The 21,050-nt window shown below is 52.5% G+C and overlaps 7 protein-coding genes and 1 non-coding gene across 8 annotated transcripts; 3 read left to right on the top strand and 5 right to left on the bottom strand.

The window, feature by feature from the left end:
- Positions 1-1,061: 1,061 nt before the first annotated feature.
- BKA58DRAFT_309439 (uncharacterized protein) lies at positions 1,062-2,561 on the bottom strand (the record flags this gene model as incomplete). The annotated part of the gene is made up of 3 exons (XM_046167241.1): positions 1,062-1,501; positions 1,551-2,397; positions 2,445-2,561. 3 exons carry the CDS (start codon positions 2,559-2,561, stop codon positions 1,062-1,064), a joined length of 1,404 nt encoding a protein of 467 aa, XP_046030062.1.
- A 4,342-nt stretch (positions 2,562-6,903) lies between these two features.
- On the top strand, positions 6,904-8,585 carry BKA58DRAFT_111963 (uncharacterized protein). The gene is made up of 2 exons (XM_046163945.1): positions 6,904-7,045; positions 7,096-8,585. The coding sequence occupies exons 1-2, from the start codon at positions 6,929-6,931 to the stop codon at positions 8,302-8,304; spliced, it is 1,326 nt and encodes a 441-aa protein (XP_046030061.1). The 5' UTR covers positions 6,904-6,928; the 3' UTR covers positions 8,305-8,585.
- Positions 8,586-8,822: 237 nt separating this feature from the next.
- On the bottom strand, positions 8,823-10,634 carry BKA58DRAFT_399197 (uncharacterized protein; the record flags this gene model as incomplete). Its single annotated transcript, XM_046171530.1, has 3 exons — positions 8,823-9,296; positions 9,388-10,143; positions 10,326-10,634. 3 exons carry the CDS (start codon positions 10,632-10,634, stop codon positions 8,823-8,825), a joined length of 1,539 nt encoding a protein of 512 aa, XP_046030060.1.
- A 1,900-nt stretch (positions 10,635-12,534) lies between these two features.
- Positions 12,535-14,001, top strand: BKA58DRAFT_436922 (uncharacterized protein; the record flags this gene model as incomplete). Its single annotated transcript, XM_046173444.1, has 3 exons — positions 12,535-13,062; positions 13,545-13,606; positions 13,656-14,001. 3 exons carry the CDS (start codon positions 12,535-12,537, stop codon positions 13,999-14,001), a joined length of 936 nt encoding a protein of 311 aa, XP_046030059.1.
- Positions 14,002-14,718: 717 nt separating this feature from the next.
- BKA58DRAFT_418586 (uncharacterized protein) lies at positions 14,719-15,273 on the bottom strand. The gene is made up of 2 exons (XM_046172675.1): positions 14,873-15,273; positions 14,719-14,801 (listed from the first exon to the last, which is right to left on the bottom strand). The coding sequence occupies exons 1-2, from the start codon at positions 15,213-15,215 to the stop codon at positions 14,794-14,796; spliced, it is 351 nt and encodes a 116-aa protein (XP_046030058.1). The 5' UTR covers positions 15,216-15,273; the 3' UTR covers positions 14,719-14,793.
- A 2,217-nt stretch (positions 15,274-17,490) lies between these two features.
- BKA58DRAFT_378884 (uncharacterized protein) lies at positions 17,491-18,515 on the bottom strand. The gene is made up of 2 exons (XM_046169758.1): positions 18,328-18,515; positions 17,491-18,278 (listed from the first exon to the last, which is right to left on the bottom strand). The coding sequence occupies exons 1-2, from the start codon at positions 18,462-18,464 to the stop codon at positions 17,768-17,770; spliced, it is 648 nt and encodes a 215-aa protein (XP_046030057.1). The 5' UTR covers positions 18,465-18,515; the 3' UTR covers positions 17,491-17,767.
- Positions 18,516-18,882: 367 nt separating this feature from the next.
- Positions 18,883-20,446, bottom strand: BKA58DRAFT_111939 (serine/threonine protein kinase-like protein). Its single transcript, XM_046163944.1, has 3 exons — positions 20,229-20,446; positions 19,569-20,175; positions 18,883-19,516 (listed from the first exon to the last, which is right to left on the bottom strand). Exons 1-3 carry the CDS (start codon positions 20,355-20,357, stop codon positions 19,011-19,013), a joined length of 1,242 nt encoding a protein of 413 aa, XP_046030056.1. The 5' UTR covers positions 20,358-20,446; the 3' UTR covers positions 18,883-19,010.
- Positions 20,447-20,773: 327 nt separating this feature from the next.
- BKA58DRAFT_t20 lies at positions 20,774-20,880 on the top strand. The gene has a single exon. It is a non-coding gene; the product is annotated as a tRNA-Ala (tRNA).
- Positions 20,881-21,050: the final 170 nt, after the last annotated feature.

Genomic DNA, 21,050 nt, shown 5'->3' with positions numbered 1-21,050 from the left:
GTACAAGTGTAGAGAAGAGCATGGCGCGCAAAGATAAAAGGGGAAGAAAATGCGAACAGAACGACAATGTACGAGTCATTAGGTGAAGCGCAAGCATACTTCCGTCTCGCCTGTCATTACCAGCAAATCATTGGGAACAACGAAAACAACGACAAGCACCCATCACTGAAACTTAACTGCAGTACGCCATGCAACCAACGCTTACACATACCGGCAAGATCCGGCGAGAGGCGTACTTGAAGACCCGAGAACTTGGAATATCCAATACACACGATAACAACAGTGCAAGTGCAAGTGCAAGTCCAGAAAGAGGGAGAGGGTGTGTGGTATAGTTCGGTCGCGCAAACCTGCAGCGACGATCCATGTTTAAGAATTTGTGGTAGGTCCCCCACTAAAAGCTATTGACGCATGTTTGAGAAACATGTCCACGTGTAGAACGATGGCGGGGACGGGGACCAAAGTCCCGGGCTACATGCAGTGACGAAGCCAAATCCGACTAAAAGACTGATTAATCGCTGGGGGATGACCCAAAACCCCGGACGCCTGCCATGGCCGAAGATCCCACTCTTGTAGCTGACATGAGGAACCCGATTCACCAATGTGGTGATCCATGACATAAACTTTTTTTTTCCCGACCTTTCTCCGAGAAGCTTTCCTTGCCCTCTCACTCCAAAGGTATAAGCCGTTCCATAAAACGCCGTCCTACGATCCGGTAGGTGAATAAAGGAAAGACCCTCTATGGGTGTCGATTATGCCGATGATGTCGCATAGGATCGTGTCATAATACATTCGATGCTGAAAGGTCGTGAAGCAAAGCCGGTAGATAATTGAAACCGTTGTTGGTGGGACAGCTAGTCCTAGGTCCGAACAGAGTCGGCTAGACCGTGTATCTGTCCGTTGGTGTAGGTGTAGAAATAATAACAGAAAACGCTTAATTGAAACCCCACGATGTAAGGCAGAAGACAGGCCCAGAAATACAGTCGAGTTAAAGGTCAAGACTCGAGTGGCTTGAGCAGCCGCCTTACTCATGCAAGACGACAGTGATGTGAAGAAGGGTTGCTTCAACGATGAGGGTGCTCATAAGGCCGCATACCGCCAAACTCGACGCCTTGCATCGGTCCCTGCATGGAGCCTCCATGTGGCGGTGGTCCCCACTGAGCCTGCGATGGTGGTGACTGTTGCGAGAGGCCCTGCTGCTGTTGTGGTTGTTGTTGCTGTTGTTGCTGTTGTTGCTGCTGCTGCTGTAATGGTGGAAGCACGTTGGTTCCAGACGCAGGAGTTGCGGGTTGTCCCTGTGCGAACTGGCCTGTCATACTTCCGTAGACATGAGAGTTGGATGGATCGACGCGACGAAGAGCGTTCCACACAGCGTTTAATTCAGCTCGGAGCAGCTCATTCTCCTCCTGAGCCCGACGACAGTATTCTGCATCGGGTCGCAAGCGGCTGATCTCTTCGCGAGCGCTTTGATGTGCGCGGCTCAGGCTTGTGACGTATTCAATGGCTAAAGACACGTCAGTCAAATGTATACAGCGATTCATGAGTGGACTTACCCTTGGTGAGAATCTCCCATTTGCTTGACTTGCTGCCTGGGCTGTTGGGAAGGATACCATTGAGATCGTCGAACAAGTTCTTCATCTCACTTCTCCGCTTCCTCTCCGCCATCTTGTGGCTGACGCGAAGCTCGGGGGTCCTGCTGTAACTTCCACTGCCAGGCGCAAGCGGGTTGGTGGGATCAACATTTTGCAGGCTAGTCACACTGCGATGTTGCATGGAGTGATGATGAGTGCTAGGGATGTCTGAACTAGTCAGTACGTCTGATGTAGGATGAGAGTAGGGAGGCGTGCCATCATTCAGTCGTTGTTGACCAGGTGGTAGCTTGGAGTCTGTGGTGAAGATGCTACTGTTGACCGACGTCGCGAAGCTGCCTTGACGCGAAGGGGCGTTGGATCGGTCTATGCTAGACTCACCGCTACTAGACGTTCTCTTCTCCTCATGGTCGTAATCATCTGCGGGAAAAGCCCAAGCAAAACCCTTGGTTGGAGCCGCCGCCATAGGGTCTGGCATGCCAGACACGCTTCTGGGGTTGGGGTTGATGACCGGGGCACGTCTTGGGGGATGGTTGGCACGCGGGGCAGCACGATTAGGTGACAGAGGAGAAGTGCCGTTGGGTCGCGAGTCAGCATTTGTGATGCCGCGTTGCTGCTGGAGGTTCGAGACAAGTGAGACTCGGGATGCGTTTTGGCTTTCGTATGGTGACTGCGGGTGAATGGACAGATGCCCCATGGTAGCGTTCATCCGACTGTCTACGCTGCTGCGTCGAGAGTCGAAATGAGAGCCGGCATCGATACTGAGCCGATTGTCGAACCCTTGGTTGAGCGGAGGTAGAACACCATGCTGCTGCTGCTATGTTAGACAAGTTTATAGGCAATAGTACAATGGCGTACCTGAGACGACTGGGAGAGGCCAGATGGATACCTAGCCGATGATGGCGTCTCGGGTATCGAACTTCTTGATGGAGAATCATCGGAAGGGTTGAGTAGTGTTTGCACGTGTAGTCCCATGGACTGGGAGACAGTGGATGAATCTACAGGGCGTGTTAACAACGTGTGGATGATGGGTATCGTGAGCACTCACGTTTGCTTTGGGCAATGGACCAGTTGCCTGAGTCGCGAACCTCACGTGCTTCCGAATGCTGCCTGGGCTGTGCCGGGCTCGGCTCAGCCGTGGGTAGACGGTTGGTGAGTGAGGACAAGGGCGGCAGAGACTGCTGGCCCTGGATGATGTTGTTCTGCATGTTGTTCTGCGGCGTGTTTCCGTGCGGCGTCGTACGCTGAGAAACAGAGTTCATGGATACGGAGGCGGCGCACGAGGTATTTTATAAAATAGTCGTGCGTGCCCGCCGTTAGTGGTAGCGAGAGGGATTTGAGCTCGTGATGATGTCCACACTCGAATGGGTGAGATAGTGGAGCCAGTAAAGCGAAGGATAATAACGTTTACCAGGGCAAGTGATTTTGGTCACTTTCGGCAATCGTAGATGGGCCAGGTGGGAAAGATGGAGAAGTAATAGTAAAAGAGGGCCGAGTCCCGGAGAGGAAAGCTTGGATAAGGGTACTAGCCGGGGCGTGGAGTGGAAGAGGGATGCAGGGCGTGGTAAGGGTAACGGGCAGCGAGGCCGCACGGGATATGGTTCGTTCCTCCCTGAAAGTAAAGATGGCAGTTGGATGAAGTGGGGCACGACGAATGCAGCGCCAAGACCGTTCCAACTCTAATGGCAAGCGCAATACAACGATCCACGCCGATTACCGCGAGAAGGGCAGGGGCGATGACCGTGTCTTGCAGAAGTGGCAGCTGCGAGGAGGCCCAGCGTCAATGACTTCTTTTGGCGGTACGAGTCGGGACAAAAGCAAACACGGTTCCTGGCAAAACTCCACGAGAGCTGGAGACGCGGCTGCCGTGCTCTACCTAGTCGGCGGAGGCTGCAGCAGGGACAATACAAAGGTGCTTTTGCCTAGGCCAGATGGGACACGGCGTCCAGAGGGCGGGATCTGGAATTGACACGATGAAGGCGCCCTAAAAGACGAGTGCACGACGTGGGCGTCGAGCGAGGCGTAGTGGTGAGAATTGGCCAGCTGGGGCGGCACTGGGACGTGGTGGGTCGAGATGGTACCAGTTGACACGGCGACAAGAGCAAAGTCGAGAGACTCTGGTGCGGCGCGCGTGGGGATAGAGAGCAGCAGTCAGCAGACTACCGGGTCGAGTACATGTCCTGGGGCGGAGGGCAGCAAGGAGCACAACAAAGCAGCGGGCAGCCGGCGGTCTAGCCGTAGGGACGTCGTACGACGTTGGGAAGGGACCTTTGGAAAGTGGAGGAGGTGCGGCGCAACAGAAAGCTAGAGGCGACGGTTGAGTCTTGACGAGTCGCAAGGGCAGCCAGGGAGCCAGCCAATTAATGGATATGTTGGTGCCCAGAGGTGAGCCGACCGCACGTGGGAAATCGTTCAATCGAGGCCTCGTGTATCTTAAGCTGCCCGTCTAGCGGCGGCTAGCTGCACTTAATATGGGCTCCCTGCCTCCGCGCGCGAACTGGTGCACTTGTCATATGGCGGTGCCCATGACAGCAATTCCCTCTGCCACCGACCCGCGAGGGGCCACTCCGCCCGGCTGTGGCAGCAAGAGGTTCGTTCCGCTCCAGCGTGCAGAGCAGATGCATGCGCAGGCACGGCATCCTGAGCCCATCGAGCAGCAGACACGGGCTGCGAGCATGGCAGGGCCTTGTAGTTTGTCGTCACTTTAGCCAAACCCGTCTTGCTATCCCGCCGCCCGCTGTACCGCCACGAGGTCACTAGCTCTCCACGCCTGCTACCCAACCGGCCAAAGCGCCGAGCAAAAGCAAATTCTGCGACGCTGTCCTCCAGCGCCGATCCCTCATGGCCGCCTGCAGCGCGCGCATGCTTCTGTAGCCTGCATTCGCTGCCGACATGCAGTAGTCGCCTTAGCCCGTGCCCATGCCAAACAACATGGCCATACTTGGCCGGCTAGCGCTATACAAGACCACGGTACAGAACGACTACTGAACATATCCACACATCGCTTCTCCGGGGCCACCGACACTGCCACCATTGTCGCTTTGTTCCGATGGATGCACTGATGCACTGAGCTTCACAAGTCTGCAGGGCACGGCGCTCCCGAACCCTGCTTCCCGCATGGCAATCATCCCGCTCCATTAACCAGTCCTCCTGGCCCGACTTCTGCCAGAACTCCCGCCGCCCATAGCCTCTTTTGCCCTGTCAATCATCCTCCGCGGTCACACAAGCGCTGTGCCTCCTCTGTACCCTTGGTAATAAATCCACCCCTTGCTACTGTCCACCTTTACTCCGTCGCTCTTTGGTCGACATGGCAGATCAACCGTGACCGTTACGTTCATCCCTACTCCTGCTTCTTGGAACATGCAATGCACATGATGCTGAACCCTTGGAAACCGCATCCATCGACCAAGTTACACGGGACACCATGTGAGCATCGACGTCGAACGCATCCTGGACAACCAGCCTACGTACAGCAACCTTCCGCCGATGGGTATTGAATTGTGAGTTCCATGTTCTTTGCAGCCCTGAACCACAGCAGTGACTCAACTCGTCATGATAATGACAACGGCCAAGTTCTGAACTCCCTGATCGCCTACCAGGACGCAGGTCTGTCTGAGACAAAGACTCACATCGGCCTAGTCATCGGCCTAGTCATCGGGGCACACGATCGGCTAACCTACCTGGAATGTGTCTGCCTAGAACGAACATAACCATCGAAACTGGACTGCGGACGGCAACTGCTGCTGAAACATGTCTATCATTACGCATCCTTTGGTTCAGTATCACTCAGTCGGTCCAAGCCGGTCAAGCTACTCTACACCACATGGCGGTATCGCCGCCTCCTCGCACTGTACTCGGTCTGGCAGTGCTACCACACGCGGACCCGACGACCAGGTTCACAACGTAACGGTCTTGTGTCAGGTGCCAGTGCATGTTTGGTCCCCCAGTGCTCTGATTGAGCAATGGTGGCTGAGGAGCCGACTCCTGATCCCACATGAATCCATGGCCAAGCAAACCGTAACGGGAGTCTGCAGAACTTACCCTTCGCTATGTTCAGGGCCGTCGACCCTATAAGCTCAATAACATGGTCATTCGTCTGGTTCCATGGTTCAAATCTGCATCGAAAGATCTGGAAGGCTTAGTTGTGGTCACAGCATTACTAGGCTGTAAGAGATATAAGGCTTACACGCTGTAGTGCCTGCAGCTTGTATGGCACGCTCTTGGGGCAGTGCCAGAGCGATAGTTTCCAGTTTTCTATGAATGTGGATCAGATCAGGAACGAACGTTTTTTTTGTGCTTTCAATGAACACGTACAATTCAAACTATGCGTCTATCTGTGTCATTGTCCGATCTAAGCCACCGATGGACATGCATCATCGAACGCGCATGCCTCTAGGTTGCACAGGCGCGACACGTGATCCGTACGCCAATGACGTCCAAGAAACAGGCTTGAAGGACAGATGTTGTACTCGGACGTGTCAACCTGCCAGCAGCTGGTATCCATCGCTAAGTGGAACTGTTGGGGCGCGGACCGTAACACAATGCAGGACTACCCCAGGTGGGCCGTTACGCGCTCAAAGTCTATCGGCAGACAAGACCAGTCGGTAAGGCTCCCGTGTCTCCCTTGCAGTACATCATTAGACGGACATTGCAATGACATGCTCCGATGATCTGAGGTTTGGTGACATTCCGGCTGCAAGGCCCCTGAAGCTCGGCAGCACAGCAGCGGCCGCGTACCTGAAGGCAATATAGTCGTAATTGCCGGGTCCGAACGGCGCTGCAACGGTTACTCGTAGATTGCAGTTACACTGGAAGCTCATCTCGGTCATGACTACCGGAGCAGTATGGTTGTTGAACGGAGTCTTACCTCGATGTGGTGCAACTACCAGCAACAGCATTTCGCCTCGGCACCAACCGAAGCCTCAGATGATTGTCCCTCGATCGGTTCGGGTGGCACAGGGTAACAAAATTGCCTCAGGCACGATTGCCGTACGATGTTGGCACGAGATGTGTATACTTCGAAGACTCTGCGCAGCACCCAAGGTATTCCAACGTGCCTGACCTTACGATTTGCTGCTGACCCGACGGTACGGATACGCTACGAAGATGACGGTCATTACAGACAGGAATCGGCCCGTCCATCCATGGTACGTGTCAAGCGCCTGCCTGATCCAGGTGCTAGCTGCGCCGCGGCTTCGCCACACGACAGGGATGGGCAGATGCGGGCGGGGTGGTGCGATGCGATGCGACCATCACGTGAAGATCGTCACGATGCAGATGGTGCTGCGGGGCAAAGCTTGGTTCGCAACACGAAAAGCACGCGTGAATTGTGAGCAGGCACCATGGACGCCACTACCGCATCCGCCGTGCCTGTTGATGCTGAGCATGTTGAACGCGAGGATGCAGTGCCATCGCACATTTTCCCCTTCCTTAGGCTCCCACGAGAGCTGCGCGATCAAGTACGCAACTCAGCGCCACTCCGTTGGATCTAAGGCTGATTGCAATATAGATATATGACTATACTTTCGCTGCGCAAGAGTTCAGCGTCGACCGGGCCATTGAACGGCGTCACTTGAAATACTTCAAGCCCAGTGCTGCTGCCATCCTCCTCATAACCCGCCACCAATACTTCCTCCTCAACCGCCAAGTCGCCCGTGAAGCCCTCGAGATCCTCTTCAAGAACCACACCGTCTATCTGAGTTGCGGACCATTTGTTCTCAAGGCGCTGCTAGAGAAGATCGAAGAACCCAATGGCCCCGGCAGGCAATGGTTGAAATGGCTAAAGAAGATAGAGCTGGATTGGGAAAACCTGCCTAACCTGCAACACTACCCACCTGACCGCGAAGAAGGACGGGACGTGTGGTACTGGGAGCATGATCAGGAGGAGGTTGACGTCGACTACATAAGAGGAGCCTACTACAGCGGCCACTACGACGAATACGACCACGAAGGCACATCTTACGACGACAATATGTATGATGCTTCCAACTCCTCGCTATACCCATCCTTCCGCCAGCCAGCCACCACTCAGCCCCCCAACGCAAACGACCCCTTCGGCTTCACAACCCATTACCCCTTCGCCGACCCAACGCTCGACCCCGTTCGCGAAGCCTCCGCCGCAGATATAGCCACGAAACTCGACCTCCTCGTCTCCATGGAAGTCACACCCCTCTTCACATACCTCGCCTCGCCCACGTTCAACCTAAGCAGCATAACGCTTCCTTTGAGATTTATATCCCGCGGTTCACACCAAAGTCGCAGCGTCTCGCGACCAGGCTTCGCTTTACCACTTAAGATACGGTACTGGGTTCAAGTTTGCGTGCACGCGCTACTCATGCTCACCTCTGCGCATGAAAGCGGTACCTCGTCGTCCACACTGCTACAAGAGGTGCGCGTCAAGTATGCGCCAGTGGATATCTGGGCGTCTATGGAACCGACTGATGACCTGCGCCGTATCGTCGACTTGGGAGTCTGGTTCGATAATCCAGAGGAAGGTCAGGAAGTGGAGAGGGAAGGAGAGGGCGAAGCGTTCCGTGCTGTTTGGGAAGGTATGAGAGCGCGGACTTCGTATGAAGAGCGGAAGAGGTTGGGGAGGAGATGGGGGCTGAAGGCTGATATCACGTTTGATCCTTGGGACGGGGATATGGATAAAGGAAGGGTGGGGGATGAGGTTGAGATTGTTTTCACGAGGAATGAGGAGACGGCTTCTTTGTCTTGAGGGTAGCATTCCTGGTATGTATGCGATCTGCTCTTTCAACCTGGATGATTGGATAAAGACCAAACGAGTCAGCTATCTAACGGTGGGATGTACAATAATTGGAACATTTAGACTTTTGAGATACCTACATATGCTTGGTTCGTGATGGTCACTTGATCAGACCAAAATTTGACGACAACGATTCAGTGAATTGTCTCTGTAATCTTACATGCCTTGTCTGATGTCAAAGGTCTGGTCGCCATGTAACGACACAATGTCTCCTAGCTAGCCATTCGCGTCCAAGTCGATTCCACCTACCACCATGCCAAACGCCTTGTACAAGCAGAATGACACTTGGAGACGGACAGACAGAGGAGGCTTAATGAGAAGATGACTAGAATACACAAGCCAACAACAACCTCATACACAAACGTGGCGCTGAAACACCAGTCTTGTATAAGCAGTCCTCAAAACCTCAACAGTCGCTCATCAGCTGGCACTGTAAACGACAGCCGTGGGTTGTGCGGTTGAGACGCCGCCTAAAAGTCCCAGAAAGACTTGTCCGCTCCCTTCCTACCGCCCATGCCATCGCCCTCCGTCTTGATACCAGCACCGTTATTGTTCTCCTTCTTGACAGGGCTCTCTTCGAAGAGAGACCACGCGGCCTCGGTGCCCTTGCGCCCGCCCATGCCATTACCCGCAATGTTTATGCCGCGGTTTTCTGGTGAGTCGGCGTGCGTGCCCCAGTGTGTCTTCATGGAGTTGCGCGTCTGCGTCTTGGACTGCGTTACATCGTTCAGGGCACGCCTTGCGTCGCTGTTGTCGCCACTAGTTTCGTCCGTCTTGTCGGTAACGTGGTCTTCGTAGAGACCTTGGCCCTTGTTGCTGCGTCCACCCTTAGTAGGTGCGGCTTTGCGCTGGCCTTCGGGCGTGCCTTCGTCTACGAAGTCGAAGTGTGCGTCTTGGTCCGGGCGCGCTTTGTGCACGATTGGGCGGCGGACGGGGGAGGTGTCCTGTGGTGGGTATATGTTAGCAGGGGTTCATCTGTGTAGCAAGAGACGTAGATGGAACCACCTCCGTCTCTGGCTGATAGAAAGCACCAACCTCATCGTCGCTCCAGCCAAAGTGGCGAACGGCATTAGGAAGCGTCTTGGGCTTTGACTTGTTCGGGGTAGCGAAGTCGTCAAAGTCCCAGTGGGCGTCGTTCCTGTTGCGGTTCTGGTCGTGCTTGGATGGTCGCGCAGTGTCTCGTACCTTGGGTGTCTCCTCGCCTTCGCCGAACGTGAAGTGGTCGTACTTCTTGGAGCTGGTCTTGATGCTCATCGGGGCGACTGGGTGCTCGTCTTCCTCCTCAAACAGTCGGTTTGCCTTGAAGTTCTTTCCGCTGCCTGCTTTGGCTGGGATCCGCTGAGGCGAAGGAGACGGTGAGTCGCCCCCTGCACCAGCGAACAGCTCAGAGTACTCGCGTGGAGGCGGCTTCGCAGACTGCGCGCGGGGCGCTGCCGGCCCAGAGCTGCGAGACTCCCGGTCCTCCGTGTCAACCTCGCGAGGCGCAAACAGGGCGAGCGATGCGTGTGGGTCATTCATAGCATTGTTCGTTGATCCCCTCGAACGGGAGCTGATAGAGACCTCATCTGCGCCCCGTGAAGCCGATGTTGAGGGCCGCGACGACGCGCTCGACTCGGTCTGTGCAGCTGCCGCGTTGGATGTGATGAGGCGGATTTGTTCGCTGCTGTCGCGGATGGGCCAGTTGCGAGAGCGCGCACCAATGACGTCGATCTGCTTGAGCAGAGAGCCCTGGTCCCAGTACTGGCGGATCTGTGTAATCTTTCCCGACTTGTCAAAGTGAACCATGTGCACCTGTCAGTGTCAGTAAACGCGTGGAGAGGCGCGCACCCGCCCAAAGGAGAACCTGAACAGGTCTGCAGACTACACTGGGGTAGACTAAGCAGAATAGAAGACCTAGCGTGAATGTGGGCTTCAGGTTGTTCGGTTTCCTCTTTGAGTGAGGTGAGAGGACGTGGATTGAGTCAGGTACATACCATAGGGAACGTCACAGTCCGGTCGGTGACGAAATTGTCATCCAGGCCTGGCAGGTATGCGCCGCCGCCGTTGACGAACTCGATAGTCGTCTCAACGTCGATACTCAAGCCATTGCTGCCCTCGATTGCGTTCAGCACCTTCTCCTTGGTCTTCTTCAGAAGCTTCTCCTGAACAGACAGGTGCTTGATGATGGCTGTTGCGTCGTTGATGCTGGTCGTGGTGGTGACATAGTGGAGCGAGGCATTGTCCGCCAGCGCGCCCGAAGAGGGCGTCGCCAGGAACCTGGTGTATGTGTCGCGGAGCGTCATGACGCCTTGTATAGTAGCTGTTTAGCTAATTGCTGTTGTGTGTATGTATACCGGGGCGATTGTGGTGGCGGGTCAAGTGGGGTGTGATGGCTGTGGTGATACAAATGTTGTGAGTAAACAATCGCGGCCGGACGCGCGTAAGATTATGTACCCAAAAGCGGTGGGGAAGGTGAAAGGGGAACCATAACATTATGGGCAGCAGGCTTCCATATGGACCGCAAGAGCCCCCGGTCTTCCATCGCAAGGTGTTGTTTATGCAGGGGTCCCGCGACGCCCCACCTCGATCAGCCACCAGAAGTGATAGCCGGACTGCGGAGATCAACGCGGAGAACAATGTCATGCAGCCTGCAGCTAACGGCTTCGCGGTGGGGATCTAGTTTGTTGTCGCATTCCATCTTTTTCGATTTTCCTACAATCGCAGCCTTTGAATCATATAAATTGGACAGCGGAACTTCGCCCTTGCTTGCTTATTCGTACCGTAATTACCGGCGTGTTTCAGATGTGTTCTGGTGTGCCGTCCATCATAGGACGCCTAGGAAATGTCTCGTCTCCACCCAATTCTTCGCTAATGTGCGCGTTGTCGACCAAAAATCACATCTATACAACTGTATCCGATGTTCGCCTAGGAAATATCTCTTTTTTCACCCATACAAGGAACAAACTGAACAAGTGTACCGCAGTCTGCATTAGCACAAAAACCAGCGCTGGCAGAATCCCAAGGGAATGTAGACTTCTAGGTTGTTTTTACTTCCGTTCTTCTCTACAGGAGATGCTTGGATACGTGTTCAATTCTTCCATTTCTTGGACGGGGTGAAAGCGAACTGTTCGATCCTCTCGCTACTTTTCCCATCGTGTTGTTAGGCTTGCCATTTCTTTTTGTGCGGTCCACTCTATTCTTCATTTCTTCTGCGTTGTCAAAAGAGCAAGGACAAGTATAATGTTGGCCGGAGACTGCGAGTAAAATATACGGGGACGCAACGAGTCCTCGAAGTTGCGGCATATGACGTTTGGGATTCGACATGCAATCACGGCGCGGTCGAGGCGGTTTGGAAGCAGGTCTTAATCTGCTAACGATATAGACGAACTTGTGGCAAAAACACGCCTTTCAACTAGTTTACCTGGAGAAACCCCTCGAGTTCCCTGCGGTCTTCGATTTCCAGGTGAATAACGCAGGCTTATCCTGGAGTCCTTCTGTGAAGCGTGCTTTTCACCTGCGTCGGCTTCTGTCTCTGTATAATTTAAGTTACTTTCCTCTACTCAAGCTTCCTTTCACCAAGCCCGCCGCACTTGTTCAACCGCAGAGAACACACAGACCCTAATTCTTGACGCACACGATCCAGTATGAGCAGAGCCGATACCAGAATGCAACCGCGTTCGATGTATTATCACGAATTGGAGATCCAGCGGGAAGAGCAGGAGGCGAACGAGCCGTTGGAAAGATTTGAACTGCTTGATGACGTGTTGGCAATGATTCACATCAACGATGACACATACAGCTATCCCACAACACCAGCTTCACTCCAACTCCTGGATCTAACTGGAGACGATAGCACATTATGGTCTTTCTTACGGATGTTGGGCTTATACAAGGCAATTGATGAACAGATTACACTAAAGCAGCACGTGCGCTTATTGAAGGACGGCATGCTGGACGCTACACCACAATCCGAGGTGGACAAGTCAAGCTTTCACTGCAACGACCAGTTTTCTCCGCTCTTATTACTCCCTTGTGAAATTCGTAATCGAATTTTTAAAGAAGCGATGGGCGGGTTTGAAGTCCATATCATATCGATACCCGCTCCAGCGGTTAGGGATGACGAGGCGAGACGCATAAAAAAACAGCATCCGGTCGCGCGATCCCTCTAATCGAAAAACTCGCGATGAGGGTAGGTTGACCATCATGGATAGATACGGTCAGCGCACCCACTATGACCTAAAGACCAAGTTCATGCTGCAGACTACACCGTTCCTTGTCCCAGGGAGGAGCAACCCTTTCGTATCGCTACAGCAAATCTGCCGGCAGATCTACACCGAGACTGCCATGCTTCCATTCTCTGGCCTCAACCATTTCTGGTACTTGGATGACCTTGCCCTCCAGATTCTAAGGAAGCGCCTTCTACCAATCCAATTTCATTCCATCACTAAGCTCGTCTTCTTCGTTACCGAGAATGTGGACATGCCTTCTGCAACGGGCAATTTCGACCCTGCCCGGTTTCAGAATCTTCGTCTGTTAACGAGGCTTAAATACATCCGTATTGTTGTGTTGATCAAACTGGACAGCGTCCGTGCAGGCCCATACAGCATAGCTCGGTGGATAGAGAATCCCACCTTCGCGCGCATACAGGCAAGTTTGGAGCCCATATTTCTGGAGGCTGTGCCGGAGGGTGTTGACTTGGATTTCGAGCTTCGTCGGTCAAGTGACTCCGATGTACGCCCTTGAGATGCACGTTGGCTCAATATTGGCGAGCCTGTTGATGAGTGGGATTAAAGGGGTTCAGGTACTATTATAAGATAAGAATTAGCGAGCACCAAACGTTTAGGCTGCTTAAGTGGACGGTCTCCTTTGTCACATTTAATCAAAGTCATCGTAGTTGTTTGTCTCCATACCATATCAAATTGGTGTATCTCTTGTCTCGAAATGAAACGAGATATTCTCGAGTGTGCTAATATCCTTCTCAAATTTGCACGTATCGCTACGTAACGCGTACGCGCAGATCTTACAAGATTGCTCAAGTGGGTCCTGAGTGTCTTCACCTTCACTGTTCATCATAATCTAAGCCTATCTAGGTATAGACATCGTCTCTCACCCGGGTAAAGCATTAGCGTATCACCCGTCACCACGGGATAGATTAGAACTCTCCAACACTGTTTCTACTCGTTACTCGCAAAAATATTACAACAACACTTCAGCACGACCCCCACGAGAACGGTATCCTGGATGCCACACCACGTACGCCCGATGTTATGGCCATGTAAGCTGCATTTCATTGAGTAGTCTTGCTACATACTGACGTCTTCAAGTACCCAACGAAACAGCGCTACCTCACCTCTACTCCGTCTTCCGGCCGAAGTGCGCAACAAGATCTTCACCTACGTCAACAGTGGTTTGAACGTCTTCCTGTGGAATGAACGTTTCGACCCTGGAGTTAAACCCAGCGGCGCCTGCTGGAAGCCTCAAGTCCTCATCGGACATGACGCTTCCCCACTCGCACGTCCTTGCCTTCCATCATTCCTGGGTCTTCAGGCCACCTGCCGTCAGATCTATAACGAGACAGCATTGCTTCCCTTTCCCACCAACAAGTACTGGTACTTCCCCATATCTTCGCTGGATGAATGCAAAACTCTGTTTCACGGAGCGCAGTTGTAGAGCATCCGATACATCTCATTCACTGTTATGATCCATCTTGGGATATTTGAATCAGATACTGGAGACTCCGATGTAGGAAGGCTGGAAGGTTTGAGAGCTTTCTCTGACCTCCAAGCGGTCACCCTTAGTTTCGATACAGAGATACCGGAGTATAAGCGTACACCGCTGTTGAAAAGATCCAAGGTAATTTTAGAAAACCATGTGAAGCGAGTGGTATTCGGTGTCAAGGTTGTGTTTAAGCGCGGCTACCACGATTGTATCTAAGATGATATCTACCCCTCCCAGTCACGCCTCTGGCGCTCGAGGGATCAAGATCTGATTGGTGACGACTAGATGAGGAGCGTAATACTTTTGGTACTCGGGGCGTATGGTCGGGCAGGAGATGAGTACACCCCGATGACTTTCCTTCGTTACCACTATTGCGACATTGCTTTTACACTCTGGAGACCACATTGTCGTCTTTGATGACACTGGTAATATATTAAATGAATGTCTTCTCCAAAGCGAAGATTTTAGCTATTACATGCCGGATGACGGAGGGCATTCCAAAGTACTAACGCCCCGTCTCGTGTGTCTTGTGTGTCTTGTATTGCAAAAGAGCAGCAATACCTTTCATCAAACAAGCGGTAAAGCATAATTTTGGAGTTCATTGATACTGTTCAATAGATTTGAGACGTCTTATGTAACATAACGATTGTATACATCTCTAGTTCCCCTCGATAATGTATTCATGAATTCGACTTCAGTAGATGCGTATTGCAGCAAGAGGTATCCTGTTGCCTTTTGGTCGTACTAAGCGCCTGTATCGCAAAAGAAACATTAGTAAAGGACTTCCCAAGGTTGAACAGATCAGATTAGGGAGATAGCTTACATCCTGCCACCTTGTATAGTTTTCCGTACCAGTTGTACGACCCACAATGGTTACCAAGGCCTGCGCCCTCGGGACGGCACTGGTTAAGAATATTCTCAAACGCGTCCCAGCATCTCTGTTGGTCAAAGCCTCCAGGCCAAGAGAGGTAACCACCACCCGGAACCTTGTATCCGCCATCGTTCTTGTATAGTCCGTCGCCGCAGACGTGTTGACGAGCAGCGTAGAGCGAGTTGCGAGATCCGGCTTGACCGGGGGTGCAGAGACCGTAGCAGTTGCATTCGGCGGCGGAGACGACAGCTCCCGAGAGCATGACGCCGGCGGCGATGATGGAGTTGAAGCGCATGTTTGTGGTGGTTTGGAAATCAAGGGGACTAAGTAAAGGTTCTTGGATAAGAGTTGCTTGTTGCGACGATGAGAAGTTGGGCTGGACAGAAGGATATTTATACTAAGGCTGCGTTCACGACCGCTCACCCAGATAGAAATACCCACACGCCGCGAACTCACTGGATTGTGAGCAAGTTAGTATGTCACGCCCAAGGGTCCCAAAAGGTATACATTGCGAAACGTACAGACCTCAATATTGCTCGATTTGTCGAACGCACGAATCATCACTGCGCCGTTCGTCATAGCCCACATGCAGACATCTACAGAACTAGCCTGCCATAGAAGGTGCATTTCGAGGTCAAAGTAATCATTCTCGTACAGCGCGATACTGAGATCAGCCACAACGAGCTAGAGTACGCTTGAAGATTCCATTGGTGGTCAGCGATCCGGAATGCCTTCCGTAGCCGCTGCCATATGCGGCCCGCGCCTTCTACTACGCAAAGCTTGGCCGGTTGCGGTGATGATTTCCAAATATCATGCCATAGAACAGGTACGGGGTCATCCGATCGTATCCATCTACCTGGGTACGACAACGTGCATTGTGCCAGGTGCCAAAAAGGACCAGCTCGAACCAGGGCTGGACCTCAGTGTAAGCTAAAGGCGCATCCCCTCTTTCGTTGAATACTAAAGAGGCAGGTGGAAGTTGAACAGAAGAGGCACCAAACTGTCTATTCGACACCACATGCAATCGACACAACGCAAATGCGTCACAGGAGCCCACTTGTTCGCCAAAGATTGCTCAAACGGTCTTGACTATCGCATACTAAACTGCGGGCTCGGCTATTAGCGTCGTACCAAGTAGATAGCAACACCATTGCTGGCTGACTAGACCGCATGGAGACGAGGACAACAGGACTTTAGAGTACTCTCACCCCGGATGCATTGGAAGCCGTACTGGCGCGTCCCACTTCTATAGCTGTCAGTTCCTAGCGATCTTGGTAAGTGCGGGGATCGAGAATCTGTTGAATGTGTCGAAAATGACCTTGGAGGAGGGGATCTCTGCGGGGAGAGCACCGGGGATACGAAGGGTGTGTTTGAAAACTAGTCATCCATGAGGCGTTGAGGAAGGAGAAAAGGGACTGGTTGTTGACTACACGACGTTTTAGCCTCATCATCCCTAGTGGACGTACTCCACCGCGGTAAATACATCCACCTACTTTATCACATGTTGAAGATAACCGTCACTCCATCTGCTTCCAGTACTTCTTCAAGCCTCTCCATCAGCTTATTCTTCATCAACTGGAACCTATCATCAGTGTCATCTCTCCAACTCCCCGTGTAACCCGCATAAACATTGAACACAATCGTCCTCAAGCCCATCAAAGGCGCCAAAGCCTCCGCTTGCAGGAATCAGTATCGGTAATGTCTCTTCCGAGGAACATCGAAACTGTACGAATGGCGTTGAACTGTGCGGGAATCAACTTCCGCCACCAATCGCTTACATCGCTGGGCATGGGCGGGTGTGTAGGCCTGTACTAGAAATTGTTGATGGAGAAGGGGATGAAGCGCGCTTCCGTGTATGTCGAACGACAGACGCGTAGGATAGCTAGGGGGTGTTTTATATGATCGCCTGAGTCATGGGCCATAACGAGCGGCCTTTCGGGTTGAGTGTTGAAGATGATGTAGTTTCCGAGGACATATTCCCAGTCATGATCCCGCAACTCTCGAGGCAGGAGGAGCAAAAATGAGACCCGCATGTTTCTCTCGGTGCTGAATCACTAGCATTTGATCCTGTCCTGAGAGGGCTGCATTGTGCTGGAGGCCATGTCGACTTTACTTACATCGCCTTGTATTTGCCGAATGGTGTCACGTCTACAATATCGTCCTGTGGGCGACGAACCGATAGCAAATAGCCGTGCCTCTTATTCCGGATCGTTATCTCGGTAGTGCAGGTCTCGGGTTTGGGCTTGGTTTTTTTCGTGTTTCCGCCTCGTATAGTTCTGATGAACTTAATGACTGGCACCGGTAGAGCCTGTTGACTGGCCGCGAAATTTCCGTAGACTGACTATGTCGCCGAGGGCGCTGATATTTAAGAATTTGACAAAAGAAGATGCAGATGCGGAGTGAAGAGACTTTGGGTCCGTAGCAGCTTTGTGTTTTTAGCTAAGTCATGCTCTGGGCCCTTGACCTCCCGTCCACGGTGCTGCAAGTACCTAGCGCTCATGAGCTACCTCCCAAATTTCAAGACTTACACCCTGCCTATACAATAAGGTCATTCGAATAAAAAGGATTATGAAGGTAAGAAACTGGCTTCGATTTTGGGGTGGGTTCGCTAAAAAGTGTGGTACTGAAACGCGGAAGATAAGATCAAACTGCACCGAATCATGAGCCTCGACGGGACTCGACATGCCTTTATGGTCTCGAATGAGTCTACTCACCTCGCTTCAATCCGTTTGCTCTTGCTCATCTGGGCCCGTATGCTCATTTAGAAAGGAAGATATCCAGAAGTGCAGTAAGCCTCGCCTTTTCTCGGAACAGCTGCAGTATCCTTGATGTTTCAACGATCTGAAATCATCGAAATCTCATACCTGCGAAGCTCTCCATATCCTTCAGAACAACCTCCAGTCCATCTTTACCCGATATCTTCTTCAATGTATCAATGACACTCTGACCTTCTGTAGTGTTGTCGACATGGCGTCGGTTGCAGATGTAGACAGCACGCACCGATATCAAGCCAGGGAATCGTTGGAGGCATAATGCATGGCTGTCAGAACAAGCGATAGTAATCCGCCTGAATGCGGCCAGTTGTTGTGGCAATTTTTCGTCCAACCAACGGACCGAAGAAGAATCATCGTGGACCCTGAAGTCATTGAGAGAGTACAAGAGTAAGCAGGAATCGGCGTACATTTGTCTGCAAGCGTAAAAAACACTCGGGACTGAATAGTCTTTCATGTCGTAAGGTTGGCCGAGGATCAAGTCGCCTCCGTAGACGTGCTCCACAGAGACAACGTATCCCCATATGCGATTGCGGATTTCTGGAGGTAGACGCAAGAGATCGGATTCTTCCGCATTTCGCTTAGCTCTGATAGCAGATAGTCAGTAGGTGTCGTGCTGAATGGCGTCACACTTGCATCGTGAGATAATAGCTACTAGGAGTAACACTGAGCATTCCGTTCTTTGGCTTCCGAGTACTCATGTGTTGCCTCGCTGCCTGCGATTTTGTGGCACGCTCGGGCTGGCGCCTTTTCGCACTGCTTAGTGTTGACATGACGTTGTGTGGCGGGAGAAGTCGCGTCCACGAGTGGGAGACGTAGCTTCGTAGAGTACACGAAGAAAGCGCACAACGTCGGATGCGTATTGGAAATCCGTGAGAGAGTATAAAGCTCAGACTGGGTCGCAGAAAGTTGTGGTGAGTGAGAGCACTGGCACTCCCGATGAGGTGAGAGCAAACAGCGTGTGTCAAGACAGCACAATATATCGATGTGGAAAGTACGCGAAGCTGCACTGACGTGTGAGATGACACCCCACCCAACTCCTTTACTGGTCTGGCCTTTCCCATATCGATAAAAACGTGCGCTTGTCAATTGAATCGCGATGTAGTATGAATGAAGCGCCTAGTAAGAGCAGAATTAAGATGTGAAGTGACGAGATCAACACGTGAAAGGGTATATTGAAACGTATCGATACGCTCGACTGGATGGAAAGATGGAAAGCCCAGATCTCTTCGGACATACTCACGACGTGTAGGAAAGAAATGACCTCGTCCAGGCGTACTCATCAGTGAGAACGCCACCCCAAACAAGTGTCGTACCACTTAATCGTCCGAGCCATCCTCCGGCAGCTCCCTCAGCACACCCTCCACAATCTCAATGAGCTCATCAACATCCGGTCGCTCACTCGGTTCCAACCTCAGACACTTCCTGACCACCTCTTTCACGCTGTCCGTGATAGCATCCTCGGGGTTCGCCTTCTGCTTGCCCCTCTGCATACCCTCATCTGGAAACCTCCAGTCACCACCCAAAACACATATGCTCAGACTACCACCGGTCTCATCTGACCTAGCCTCGAAGGGGCTCTTGCCGACTAAGCATGCGTAGAGCGTGCATCCGAGCGACCAGATGTCGACCTTGGTATCGATGACAGAGCCGGTCTTGACGTCGAAGAGCTCGGGGGCGCGGTATGGCATGGTTGAGTGTTCGGCGGCGGTGTCTTGGATTTGGAGGGCGAGGGAGCGCGATGTTACGGGTGTTGGGGAGGGTGCTAGGGAGCCGAGGTCCATGAGGATGGGTGTTTGGCCGTCGTCGTCTATCATGATGTTTCCTACGCGTGTTAGTCTCAGAATGCGCGACTGTGTAATAAATGCAGTGCTTACCAGGCTTAATGTCCCTGTGCGCGTACGCCCTCTCTCCGCCGGGCGCAATGCCTTCGTGCGCCGCTGTGACTTCTGTATCCTCTAGCAGTCCTTCTGCTTCTTGCTCGTCGTCCTCGTCATGATCGCGATTTCGCCTGCTCGGGCGCATCTCCATGGTCTCCGCAGCTTCTGCGTCCGCCCTCTTCGCGTCCCTCCGAACCTTCTTCGCCTTGCCCTCGCTCTTCGCGCCGCCGGGCCCACCCTTGATCTTGTACTGATGCATTGCCTTGAGCGCTTTGCAGACACCTAGGAATAGCACCATGAGTCTTCGCTCTGGGAACTTTGTGTGATTGACCAGGTTCGCGTTGATCATATCTTGAAGGTTGCCGCGACGGTAGTACGGGAGGAGGATGTATACGGTCTTCGCGGATGAATCTGACTTGTCGGTCTCAACGGAGTAGTCGATCGAGTGTATGATGTTTGGATGCGGCGAGAAGAGTGTGTAGGCCTCGACTTCTTTGAGCGCCAGGCTCACGCTTTCTTGGCCGAAGGGACATCGGATCTTCTTGAGGGCGAGGAGTTGTTGATTCGAGTTGTCTTGTACGAGGTATACATATGAGAAGCCACCCTGTGTTGCGATGAGTAAAGTGAATGCAGTCCATTGGAGACATCACAACTTACCTCGCCCAGCAGCCGTAATATCTTGAAACTCCGACTGTTGATCTTCAACTGTGGTGAGCTGGGAAAGCAAACCATGCAATTTGTGAAGGAATAGACGACATCTAGGAAATATGTGCCTAGTGACCCCATCGTGGCGGTTGTTGTTGCGAATGCGATCTGTTTGTTTGCAAAGCTATTGACAGCTTGCGGGAAGGCGATGAGAGATAGACGAGCGGTCAATTCAGGTTGTCGATTGTCGCTATATTACGGAGTGTATGTTTGAGTGATGAGGAGGTAATCGGGGCGGAACGATAGTGAAGACGTGTTGTTTACTGTGATAGGATGTGGGTATGTTCGGTGCTGACGACGAGGTTCCGGGTTGCGCCAAGGCGTGGCTGTGAACCCTGACAGTTGCACGCTTCCGATCGCCTGCGGAACGTGGTCGGGAAGATCCACGTGCCGCTAACCCGAAGCAGGCGGTAGCGCCATACCACCAAAGATTTGAAATATAGATTAGATTTCACCAATATTTGTCATCAACGTCTCCATAAGACTCAATACATCTTGGGCGTGTGGCTCAGTGGTAGAGCGTCCGCTTTGCATTTCTTGTGCTCGAAAGGGCGTGAATTACACAAATTGCGGAAGGTCCGGGTTTCGATCACCCGCCCGTCCATTTTTTGCCCCTTGATGCCCTCTCTGGCTCCTTTTTTGAAGGTTACAACATGCGATCTTGAGTACAGAAGAGATATTACAAACGTCATGTGTCTACAATCATCCTTCATGTCCTCCGGGAGGTCCGGGTTTCGGTATTTCAGGCTGACTTCACTCTACAAGTCGAGCCCA

This window comes from Alternaria rosae (genome assembly GCF_020736505.1).
Source record: "Alternaria rosae strain MPI-PUGE-AT-0040 chromosome Unknown BKA58scaffold_2, whole genome shotgun sequence".
Classification (NCBI taxonomy): Eukaryota; Fungi; Ascomycota; class Dothideomycetes; order Pleosporales; family Pleosporaceae; genus Alternaria; species Alternaria rosae.
Note: the sequence above shows the minus strand (reverse complement) of the source record. Positions and strands in the feature narration are given on the sequence as shown.

Excerpts from the sequence above, each read along its gene's own strand:
- BKA58DRAFT_111963 (XM_046163945.1), top strand. The coding sequence starts at position 6,929 with ATGGACGCCACTACCGCATCCGCCGTGCCTGTTGATGCTGAGCATGTT. Across the intron at positions 7,046-7,095 it reads CACGAGAGCTGCGCGATCAA|ATATATGACTATACTTTCGC; the intron begins GTACGCAACTCA and ends ATTGCAATATAG.
- BKA58DRAFT_418586 (XM_046172675.1), bottom strand. The coding sequence starts at position 15,215 with ATGCGCTTCAACTCCATCATCGCCGCCGGCGTCATGCTCTCGGGAGCT.
- BKA58DRAFT_378884 (XM_046169758.1), bottom strand. The coding sequence starts at position 18,464 with ATGTCAACACTAAGCAGTGCGAAAAGGCGCCAGCCCGAGCGTGCCACA. Across the intron at positions 18,279-18,327 it reads AGTAGCTATTATCTCACGAT|AGCTAAGCGAAATGCGGAAG; the intron begins GCAAGTGTGACG and ends ATCTGCTATCAG.
- BKA58DRAFT_111939 (XM_046163944.1), bottom strand. The coding sequence starts at position 20,357 with ATGGGGTCACTAGGCACATATTTCCTAGATGTCGTCTATTCCTTCACA. Across the intron at positions 20,176-20,228 it reads TATTACGGCTGCTGGGCGAG|GGTGGCTTCTCATATGTATA; the intron begins GTAAGTTGTGAT and ends ATCGCAACACAG. Across the intron at positions 19,517-19,568 it reads GCACAGGGACATTAAGCCTG|GAAACATCATGATAGACGAC; the intron begins GTAAGCACTGCA and ends TAACACGCGTAG.